Raw genomic sequence first — 12,396 nt, forward strand, 5'->3', positions numbered from 1 at the left:
GGGCTCCATGACTTCCAATAACCCAGGCAGCCACAGCTGCTCCCCTCCCTGAAAGTGCCTGGGCAAGAACAACAGAGTGCGTCACTGCTGTTCAAGGGCAGCTGCCAGAGATGCTGAGACAACTGTACAGCCCAGGCCTGTTTTGGGGGCCAGGAGGGGGTGGTGGGTGGGGAATAAGACTGAAGAGGCAGGGTCTTACTACTTCTACTTCAGTGCCTCTGGGGAGTGGAGGGGTATAGGCCAGGGAAGCAAATAACTACTCCAAGCTGTAGCTCAGCTGTGATTCCTTGCGAGAGATCAAAGGCCCAGCCGACTTTGTTGCATTGGGAAATCTAGCTGCCTGGGACAGGCTGAGTCCCTGATGGTTCATAAAGAGGGTCAAATCAACCAGCTTCCTGTGATGTAGTTAATATTAATTGGGGACTTACTTTGTGCCAGACACTGTGTTAGGTGCCTTCAATGTATTATCTTGTGTGAGCCTCAAAGTAACATCTGTGACACAGGTACTGTCATCATCCTCATTTTATAAATGAGAAAATGAAGGCTGCAGAGGTTAAGGAACTTGCCCAAGGTCAGAGACAGCATGTGGCAGAGCCAGGATGGGGACCCAGGCTGCCAGCCTCCCAAACCTGGCTTCTTAACCCCTACCTGACCCCCAGTCTATCAGAGAGCAGAAGCCATAATCAGAGGACCACAATTCCATCTCCAGCGAGACACATGCGAGGAAGGGAAGAGGGATGCCCTGTGTGCATCTGCCCGCACTGCGAGTCCTTGCCACTTCTTAGATCAACGGAGCCAGAGATCTTGCCACCAACACACTGGCAAGGCAGCTGGTTTGCCTACACTTTCCGTGGAGAACAAAGTTCATTTTTATAAAGGTTGGGGTGCTGGGAGGGTTTTTGTTTGTAGTGAGCATTAAGAATAAAAGACCCCTCTTGAAACCACTTCCCTTTCAGATCCGTCATGGATTAAACTCTGGAGACTCAAAGCCACACCTTCTCACTTCCTGCAGCCGGCTAGAGACCAACATATGCACACCCAGATTCTTTGGACTTCAGCTGAGGGCCTCCACAGATGGTCAGCCTCTGCATGAGAGGTCAACGCTGAGTTGGTCAGCACTCTGCCTCTGCATGAAGCAGAGAGGCCCCACCCCACAACTTTTTTTTTTTAACAGACAGGGTATCAGTCTATCACCTAGGGTGGAGTGCAGTGGTGCAATCAGAGCTCACTGTGGCCTTGAACTCCTGCGCTCAAGCAATCCTCCTGCTTTAGCCTCCCAAGTAGCTGGGACTACAGGCGTGCATTTTTTTTTTTTTATAGAGTTGGGGTCTCTCTTTGTTGCCCAGGCTGGTCTCAAACTTCTTGCTTGAAATGATCCCCCCACCTCAGCCTTCCAAAGTGTTGGGATTACAGGCATAAGCCACTGTACCCTGTGAGGGTGCTTTTAACTTGGGCCTGTTTCTTTTCAAGTGACCTTACTTTGGATTTGCTAGAGATGGAGCCATTGGTCAGATGTGTGCCAAACTTCTCACCAGACTGAAGCAATCTCTTTCCTGTGCTTTTGAGAGCTCTGCCAAGGAGGGGAGAAGCTAGTAAGACAAGGAGAACCGTCAGGGGCTGGGATGACAGACGAGGGCCTCTGCCACCAGCACAGCACTGGACTTTCCATAGCTGTCACATCAGAGAGGCCTCTACAGTTGTGGTCTCCCATGTTAAAACCAAGAGACCCACTCAGATTTGTGGGTTAGGAGGTTGAAAAGGCTATTTTGCGCTGGGATTCCAAAACACTGGGAGGGCTTCACAGCCCAGGGAAGCATGAGGCAATGGAAAGAATATCGGCCAGGGGCTCACGCCTGAGTTCTAACTCTGGCTTTGCCAGTGTGGGGTTTTTATAACTTGAGAAAGTCACTGCAACTTTCCACGGGCCTCATTTTCTTCATCAGGAAAAATCAGGAGATTGGACTAGATGGTCTCTATGAGCTTCCAGCTCTAACTTCCTAAGAATCTATGATTCTCTTCCTTTCCCATTCTGGAGATAAAAACATTCTAGGGATAAAAACTGTGGGCTTAAAGGGGGGTGGGATTCAATCTTCCCTTCCTGCTGAGTGACTCTGGGTCATGGCCAAGAATGCATTTGGAAGTTGACACAAACAGGCCGAGGCCACCGGGAAAAGCTTCCTGGACTTTTCTGCAGCTGAGGTAACAGAAATAAACGCCTGGGCAGTATCTTTGGTGGGGGCCTCTGTTTCAGGAACACTCTTAGGAAAAGTGTAGACCACAAGCCAGTCCCTAGAGGTGGACTGTTCTAAAGCAATATCTTCCTCTACATTTTTGTAATCCACCCATTCCCCCTGCCCAAGGATGATAAAGAGCCCAGGCTAACTTTCCTAGGGGAAATGTCCCAGGACAGGAGGCCCCTCTAAGCCCCAGTCTATGTGAGGTTCTAGATCCGCATAAGCAGGAATAAGGCCCAGGTTGCTGTCTTCCCAGGCCCAAGATGTGTTGATTCAAAGCTTTGGTTCTATGCAAAGGCCATGTGATACAGAACTGAATCTCACAGCAAAACAATCGAGTTACTCACTGTTTTGGGCACAATCTGTTTCTTGGGCTGCCCAATCTTAAAAGGAATCCTGTAAGAGAAAGAGACAAAGAGCGATATTGTGAGAAGTAGGGAAGGATGCAGCTCAAAGTATCAGTACAGTACAGGCCACTTTCCCCCAGGAAGGCGAGGAAGCGTGGCCATGGCTTGCTACTTGGTACTTGGACCATGTGCCCTGGTGGGCATACAACCATTGGCATCTGGGCTTGGTTCTAAGAGAGAGAGAGGTCCTCCCACCTACAGTGTCAGATGCAGGTTGTTCTGTCCCAGAACATCTTTGCTACTGATAGTCTGTCATTTAAAGACAATGAAAAGGTGTGGGCAAGGAGTTTGAGGCTGTAGTGAGCTATAACTGCACCACTGTACTCTAGCCTAAGCGACAGAGCAAGACCCTATCTCAAAAAAAAAAAAAAAAAAAAAGCTGGGTATGGCAGCTCATACCTGTAATCCCAGCACTTTGGGAGGCCCAGGTGGAGGACTGCTTGAGCCAGGAGTTCAAGACTAGACTGCGCAATATAGCAAGATCTTATCTCAAAAAAAAAAAAAAAAAATTAGCCGGGTGTGGTGGCACATGCCTGTAGTCCCAGTCACTTGAGAGCTGAAGCAGGAGGATCACTTAAGCCCAGGAATTTGAGGCTGCAGTGAATTATGATCATACCACTGCACCCTAGCCTGGGCAACAGGGGGAGACTCTGTCTTTTAAAGAGATAAAGGAAGGGAACAGAAGGGAAGAAAGGGGAGGGGGAGGGGGAGGAAAGGAAAAGGGAGGAAAGGAGAGGACGGCAGGAAAGGGGAGACACCCTGTGAATAACAATAAGACCTTGTGTCTTGAGGAGTTGCAAACTCAGAAATTACAGACTCACTGTAATAGCTATCATCCTTGCAATCACGAATCACTATGGTCTATATTAGTCGCTTCACTACTTCTCTATAGAGGGGCAAACTGTGGATCTGCAAATCTTCTTTGGAGGCTGGGGAGAGGTAATAAATAACAGAGGCATTAGTGATTGGCCGGGCTGGATTATTTCCCTGGGAAAACTCACAAAATCAAAAAGCTGCTAACTTGGAAAAGAATCTGAAATCCAGCCCAAGTCTGCCTTGGACTTGCTATGAAGAGCTGCACCTCAGATTGCCTACTTTACAGCATGGCACAGAGGAAGGAGGATCATGGGTCTAGGAGTCTCAACCTGAGCATTAGCCTGGCCTCCGCTTCCACTGAGCAGGCTGCCCTTCGGCAGGTGACGGCTGCACTGGGACTCCATTTCCTGCTCCATAAAACGAGTAGATTCAACTAGGTAATTTAGGAGCTTCCTTGAGGCACTGAGCATTCTATGATTCTCCAATTCCAGGAAGAAAAGTGGCCAGGCTAGAAAGTGCATCCCAATGGCTACAGAAAGGGTAGGCTCCCGATCCCAGGTAGGAAGTAAGTCAAGAATCCCTGGGATCAGCTCCGGCAGAGGGCTCTCAGCCAGCCATGCTCATCCCTCGCCTTTTGGCTCTTCCATTCAAACCTCCCGCTTCCACAATGCACCAGACCCGCTCCACCAGGCCCACATCCCACCCTTCCCTCCACACCCCCTTCTCCCTGAGCCTGCCTTCCTTTGGCCCAAACTGACCAACACACTGTTGGTAAACCCAAGGGTGTAATTAACCACCGATAATGACCCCAAACAGCGATCCAGTGGAGGGGATGGGCCAGCCTGAGTCACAGTGGTTTAAATTTAATTTCTGGAGGACATCCTGTTTATTGTTAACCCAGCCCCATAATTTGGGAGTGTTAACCCTTTGGGGGCTGGCTGATTTGCATCTTCTGTAAACAAATAAATTCTGGCTACACAATAACCAGGGAGGAAAGGTAAGGTCTGGAAATGAAAAGGAAAGAAAACATGAAATTGTTGTTTCCTTTCTCAGACCTAAAGAGAAAAGGTTCACGGGGAGATGGGTTCCTTCCCCACACCCTGGTTACTTTTCCCATTCTCAGGGATTAGAGCTGACAGACAGGATGGTTTTTGGACAGTAAGCAATTGCCCTCAAGGACCATTCTGGAGACAGTGCAAATGAGGTCCTGGTGGCAAGGACCACTCTGGAGACATTGCAAATGAGGTCCCGGTGGCATTGCAAACAGACAGCCTGTATTCTGTGGAAAGCATGCTGCAGCTGAAAGTGCTCTAGACCCAATATCAGAAAACCTGGCCTCTGCCTCCGACTCATTTTGTGATTTGAACAAATCTCAATCTCTCTGGAGCCCAGTTTCTTAAAGTATAAAACAAAGGAGTTGGAATCCCTTCAGTTTATCTAAAACTGGAATTCTAAACTGAATCTCCACTCCAAGAATATGGGGAGTAGGATGAGAATTCTAAAGAAGTCTCAGAGTGGTCTTCAAAACGATTCTTGGAGTTTCGTAGTGTAGACAAGGGACCAAGAAATCAGAAACGTAGATTCCATTATTTGTGGTGCTACAGCCTCCCTCTAAACCTTAATTTAGTATCACGGTATTTTTAGAATTGTAAGTTACCATAGAAATTTTTTCCCCAGTTCAACCCTCTCCTTTTGTAGATGAGGAAGCAGATCCAGAGAGGTTCAGTGACAAGCCCAGGGTCACTCTGCTGGCTCACAAGAGAACCAGGAAGAAGCAACCAGGACCCCTGGTGTCCAGCCCAGTTTTCTCTCTGCTACCCACAGTTCAATGCTCTTTTCACATGAATTTGTGATAAGTATGTGATGAAAATACCTAGTCTTAAAGTCCTATGGAATTCCAGGGGGCTCATTGTTCTTAAGGGTCTGGAAGTGAATGGGAGGACGTTCATGCTGAACTGGGTGCTATGGCACAATAAGAGGTTATGTACACCACGCAGACGGAACAGCTATCTCCTTGTATTTTCACCACAGTTACTGACGATCACAGAGACCTATCATACTGTTCTGATTATTTTTCAACTCACCTGCTCAAAAGCCCTATTAGAACACTTCAAAAAAATCCTTCACATTTAAAAAGTTTTAAAGAAAAACTGTGAGGCCGTGCGCGGTGGCTCACGCCTGTAATCCCAGCACTTTGGGAGGCCGAGGCGGGTGGATCACGAGGTCATGAAGGTGAAACCCGTCTCTACTAAAAAACAAAAAAATTACTGGCTGGTGGGGGTGCCTGTAGCCCAGTATTCAGGAGGCTGAGGCAGGACAAAAAAAAAAAAAAAAAAAAAAAAAATTGTGAAGGAAGTACGTAATTCCTATGTTGCCCACCCTCAGTTTCTCCTTTTATTAACATCTGATATTGGTGTGGTACATTGGTCACAATCAATGAACCAACAGTGACAGAGTCAAGACTACTCTTTCTTCAGACCTCCTCAGTCTTCCCCATGTCCTTTCTCAGTTCCAGCATCCCACCCAGGTCACCATGTCACCTTCAATCGCTATGTGCCCCGAGGCTCTGCTTGGCTGTGACAGTTCCTAAATCTCTCCCTGCTTTTGATGACCATGCCAGTTTAAAGAAGTGCTGGTTACGCATTTTATAGAACGCCAACTTGGATTTGTCTGATGCTTTTCTCCTGACTAGACTGGAGTTATGGCTTTTGGGGTAGAAGATCACAGAGCAGAAGAGACATCCTCGCCACATCATACCCAGGGTCCACGATGTCAACATGCCTTACCCTGCTGATGTGAACCTTGATCACCAGGCTGAGGTCATCTTTCTCAGCTTCCTACTGTGAAGTTACTCTCCCTTCTCCCTTTCCCTACTGCACTCCTTGGGAGGAGGCCATCATGCAGAGTCCTATTTCTTATTTATTCAACCATTCAGTATCAGTATGGACTCATAGATATTTATCTTATATTTTGGGTTATAATCCAATACATTATTTTGATGCTCAAACTGTTCCAGCTTTCGCCACTGGCAGCTCTTTCAGTTGGCCTCTGTGTCCCTCTGACATATCCACATCAACATATGTATATATGTATGTATGTATGTGTGTGTATTTCCTTACTTTCCAGCATTACAACATGTACCAAGTGCATCACTTACATCTCCTGCCCCAGCCCTAGAATCAGTGGAGGAACTTACATTAGTATTCAATGTGCTTCTGTAATATGGTCTCAACCTTACTTTTCCTATTCACTCAGTACAACTGCCATGATGCAGCCAAGTGGCTGTTCATTAATCCCCCAAATCTGGACTCCTTATAATTTCCTGTCTCAAACTGGGACATTCTGGAGTACACGTCATCAGGACAACTTGGACTGTCCAGGGCAACCAGGACAAATGGCTACCCCACCTATATGGAATGCTTTCTCTGCTCCCAGGAAAACTTCTCACCTTCTTCTAAACGTCAAAGACTTATTTGGCATTTAAAAAATTCTACCCTTTACAGTTAATTACAGTTTATCTCCTTAAAAAGTAAAGTATTCACATGAGAAACAGTAACTTTAAAACAATTATTATAGAAAAACATGCTCATTGCAGAAAACTTGAAAAATAAAAGGGGATAGGGTGGGTGGGGGGTATAAGGGAGGAAAAGAAGGGTTTTGGAAAAAAAAACCCAGTCATGATTTCATATCTAAAAGATGGCCAAGGTTAATGTTTTAGTGTTGTTATTTATATTTTTTTAATTTACAGAAAGAAAAACTGAAGCAAATATGCCAAATGTTGGTAGTGGCTAATTCTGGGTGGTAATATGATTACTGTTTTCTTCTTTGCACTTTCCACATTTTTTTTTTTTCAAATAAACCGAACAAAAAAAAAAAACAAAACCCGTTTTTTTCTTGACTACAAAAATAGCACCTGATCAGTGTTAAAAACCTGGAAGAAACAGAAAAACGCAAAGGACAAAATACACACACACACATCCAAAGGAAAAAATTAACAGTAATATCCTGAATCACAGTGTGTACATATGTGTGTGTGCATGTGTATATGTAAATATTTACGTAACTTTTAAATTAAAAAGTAAAAGAAATATCATGAATGGTTTTATATGAGAATATATCATTTTCACTCTCCTGATTTTTAAGAGCTACAAAGTAAAATGAGTGGTTCAGGTATATAATGGAAATGTACCACTCATTTTATTTCTGTAAACTCATCACTTACTGCTGGTCATTTCAACTGTTTCAAATTTTTCTTCTATTATGAACAAAAACTCTAATAGCTAAATCTTGGTGTGCACCAAGAGTCATACAGGATCAATTCTATATACTGTGTTCAAGGCTTTGATACATTTTGACAAACTGCCCTAGAGACAGATTGAAACATTTAACATTTTTGAAAAGATTGAAACAGTTTACATTTTACTAACCACACTTTGGTTTGTATATCAGGATTTTTTTCTTGGATTAGTGTTTGCCTTTCACTTTCGTACATGCTTGTGTTTAATGTACAGAAGCTTTTGATTAGTGTGAAATCAAATCTACTAAATCCGCCTTTTGTGAGTTCTTCTTTTGGTATCAAACTGAGGATGACCTGCTTCCTCCACTCCATCAACTTGCAATTATTTACCTATATTTACTTTATTACTTTTATGGCTTCCTTTTGTTGATCTAAATTCTATTATTAGTATCAAAGTTATAGTGTGCATAGTCTAATAAGGCAACAAGATTTCTTATGTAAAACGTTAGTTCCCAGGACTCCCTAATCTCATTTGCCAGAAACAACCACTTTCAACCCAACTGAGTTTCTAGTATTTATCTTTGCACATCTAAAGATAAATGCTTATACTGCTACCTCTAGATCGTTAGGTTTTTAGGCCCTAAAAATCTACTTTAGCTAATGACTTTTTACTTTGGAAGATGAAGATTTAAAAATTGGGTACCCATCCCTATTTCATGAAGCCACACTTGCAAGCTCTTCTTCTCAATATAGTTACAGTATAATAACTTGGTTAGCTCAATATTAAGTAAACTATTCGGAGGATATTGTGATTTTTCTTCCATCTGCCCTTGGGAGCCAGCAGATTGTTCAGCCTCAGTCAAAGCTTTAGGGCACGGCAGTTGCAGCCGATGTACTGAGTCACAAACTCATGAGAGTTTCCAAGTCAAAGCTCCAGCTACGCCACTCCCAAATTCCTGACCAACAGAAACTATTTATTGTTGTTTCCAGCCACTAAGTTGTGGGATAATGTGTCACGCAGCAGTAATACATAAATAACATGCACACTTTTTTAAACTTTTCCTAAAATTGATAATTGTCACTTTTCTTTCATTTGCTTAATTGTCTACATACTTATCCCCAATTCAATCTGTGGTCTAACTCTGGTTTCAACACATTCATCGTATCAGGTGTTCTCTCCTTTGCATCTTCTGGACAGTCTGCCCTGCAACTGCTGCCTCGCTCCAACCTGGACTGGCTGCCTGCTCCCCAGCCGTGAGGCTCTCAGCCCTAGCTCTCCCTTCACCAATCTTTCTGGAATTCCTTTGACTTCTCTTTCATGATTTTTACCTGCTCCTCCTCTTTCTTCGTTTACCCTTTATTTTGGTGGGAACAAAGTATGTGGGAGGTCATTTTTGAGACTTTGCACATCCTAAAACCTTTTTCTTCTACCTGCGGGCTAGCCTGGGCATAGAATTAAAGGCTGGACATAATTTCTGCCAGAATTTCAAAGACATTGCTCCTCTGTCTTCTAATTTCCCAGTACTGCTGCTGTGGGAAAGTCTGAACCCACTCTGATTCCCATCCTTTGTATATAACCTGTTTTTTACTTTCTTACACAATCTTATAGGAATATATCTTTGTCACGGTGTTGTATAATTTTACAACAATGTGGGTCTATTTTCATCCACTGTGGTGGGTACTCATAGACTGCTTCAATTTGGCAATTTATAATCTTCAGTTCTGAGGTTTAAAAATTTTGTTGTTGATTTCTTCCGTTTTCTGTTTCTTACTTCTGAAACTTACAATTTCGATGCTGACCCTCTCCTTGGCTGGTCCTCTAATTTCTGTTTCTCAATGTTATCTTCTAACACTTCTAGGAAGTTTTCTTTTTTTCTCCATTTCTGCTATCAGATTTTTAATTTCTAAGAGCTCTTTTAAATTTTCAGGATGTCCTTTTAAAATGGTATCTTATTTTTATTTCATGGTTGCCTTATCTCTCCGAGGATCTTAACAACAGCTTTAATTAAAAAGTTTCTTCTTCCCTTTATAGTTTCAGTTTTCCTCCAAGTTGCTTTTTTTCTTTTTGTTTAGTCTTTATTTTCCATACTAAGTGCTTTCCTTGGATGTGTGGTAATTCTTGGTTGCCTACTCTCATATATGACCAGCAGACAAAAAGAGCTAACAAGAAGCACTGAGCACACGAACCATGTTTATCTACTGGGTAATCTGCAAACTGGCTGAACAGTTTGGTGGGGAACTCCCTGATGTCACTATCTTTCTAGTCTTTTCTCTTGGGCAGGTAAAATTCCTTAGAGAAGATTCTTCCAACCTCCTGCTATTCCGGGAACTCGGCAATGGAAGAGCCTGCGTGTGCATGTATGTGTGCATGTGTGCATGTGTGGTGGGGAGGGGAAGGGGTGTGCCTTGGCACTCTGAGGGCATGCGTTCACTTCATCCTCCTGACTTCACTAGGGCAGTCCCACCCTCAGCTGTGCTGGCTGCCCTCTCAGAGGCAGGTTTGAAGTTTATACAATTTTGAATGCCCCATTTAAGGAAAATTACAAACATACAAATAGGCATGAAAGTGATTATTTAGGCAGAGAAAAGAGCATAACAAACGCCAAGTTTTAAAAGCTAATAAATGACATAAACATCACAAAATAATCTAGTATTTTTATGAATCATCTGCCTAACACACCTCTATCTTTGTCTCCCTACATTTTTGGGCTGCTTAGTGTTTGGTTGCCTCTTCATGTGACGCAGAGTTGGTAGCATCATTTTCTTAGAGTAAAAAAGATAATTCCCTCTTTCCTCTGGTATGGTTGTTTGAAATTTTTCTACTACTGATGGTTTAGAAAAGCCTTTTTCAGCTTACTGGTAATACCTAAATTTTAGGATTGTTGTAAAATTTAGAAAAATCTCATGTTTCCTCTGCAAATAAACTAAGATGTCAGGGCACATTTCAAGGTTTCTTGTACAGTGACTAATCTTAAATGTTGTTTGAATTAATGACAGTGACCAGTTTGTCATTAATGTCTTTGTAGGAGGGCATATTTTGAATTTTGTTATCTTCGTTATGCCTTTCATATTAAATCCGCCAGAAATTTAAATGTTTTATCAATGTGTTCCTCTGATTTGCTCCTCCTCTTCATTAACTGAGTTTTCTAACAACCATCACTCCTATTTAAAATAGATCTCGTTCTCTTATTACTCACTTTTGGTACAATTGGAAAATGTTTTGTTACGCTTTGCTTGATTTCAGAATGATTTCTATATATTTAAGCACTCACCTTATCATTTTTGTGTTCCATTATTTTTAAATCCAATTTTCTCTCTAGTTGTTAAGTAAACTTAAAATTGACCACAAAAGGTAACCTTTACACATTTCCAACTCAGGAGTCTGTGATTTCTTGTTTTATTAACATTTTCCAAAGATGTATTTACAAAGTACAATTAAAACGGTATACTCCCAATTCACCCTTCCCTAGTTCCATCCCCCAAAAAAGCCTGGGCTGCCCCAGGATTGCCTGACGTGACGGGTAGTATGAAGAAGTAAAAGCAGAAAAGAAGACAGAGGTTTTCCTAACTCATTGCAATACAAATACTTTATGTTTCAGTTTACCACAACATAGGCATGCCTAGGGATCCTTCCAGGGTCTTGGAAAAGGTCCATTTAAGTTGGGGCCCTGAGGTTTAAGCTTTATAAGCTTCACACCTTAAATCCACCTTTGTGTCTCCTGGTACAGAATTCTTTGGAGGTGGGGTTGGGGTGGAGGACTCTTCATTCTTCTGCCAGGGTTGGGTGGGGACAGTCTGCCAGTGATAGGCAGTTAGGAAGATGTTAGGGCTCTAAACTATTCATAGTTTTCAACCAATCACCCTGATCTCAGCCCTTGGCTTCACCCAACTTCTAGAGGTACTTAGTACCAACTCCCAAACCTTTGAGAATTCTGTGATGTAAGGTGGGATAGCTCCTGGTTTTCTCAAATGCCAGTTTGGGACTTGACTTTCTTGGCACTAAGTCAGTTACCTCATGCAACTGCACTCTAATTCCCGAATTTTGTTGTTGATGTCTCTTCTATTCTCCCTGAACTATGGATTTATGCCTTAAAAAAATTGCTTTACTGTGCTTTTTGTAGGATTTGTGAGGGAGATAAATTAGATGTATGTATTCAATCTGTCGTCTTTACTCAGAATCTGCTTTATTTTTAAATAACATACCATAACATTCACCCTTTTAAAGTGTACAATTTGGGGTTTTTAGTATATTCCCAGAATTGTGCAAAAATCACTGCTATCTAATTTCAGAACATTTTTATCACACCAAAAAGCAACTCCACACCTATTAGCAAGCAACTCCCCTCCCCCAGCCCTGGCAACCATTACTCTGCTTTCTCTATGGATTTGCCTTTTCTGGACATTGCACAGAAGTAGAATTATATTTGTATGTGGCCTTTTGTGTCAGCCTCCCTCACTCAGCAAAATGTTTTTGAAGGTCATCGATGTCATAGCATATATCAGTACTTCATCCTTTTTTTAAATCACTGAATACTAGTTCAGTGTATGGATTTACATTTTGTTTATCCACTTATCATGTGATGGACAACTGGGTTGTTTTCCCTTTTTGGGTATTAATGAATGCTGTGACAAACATTTATGTTCAAGATTTTGTGTGGATATGTTATTTCTCTTGGTCATATATCTAGGAGCAAAACTGCTG

The 12,396-nt window shown here is 42.6% G+C and overlaps 1 protein-coding gene across 1 annotated transcript in view; it reads right to left on the bottom strand.

Moving 5' to 3' along the window:
• Positions 1-12,396, bottom strand: part of BIN3 (bridging integrator 3) — a 48,266-nt gene that overhangs the window by 21,523 nt on the left and 14,347 nt on the right. The window contains exon 2 of the mRNA XM_032143817.2: positions 2,582-2,630. Coding sequence (XP_031999708.1) covers positions 2,582-2,630 — 49 coding nt within the window. The remainder of the gene's footprint in view (positions 1-2,581; positions 2,631-12,396) is intronic.

This window comes from Hylobates moloch, unplaced genomic scaffold (assembly GCF_009828535.3).
Source record: "Hylobates moloch isolate HMO894 unplaced genomic scaffold, HMol_V3 SCAFFOLD_22, whole genome shotgun sequence".
Classification (NCBI taxonomy): domain Eukaryota; kingdom Metazoa; phylum Chordata; class Mammalia; order Primates; family Hylobatidae; genus Hylobates; species Hylobates moloch.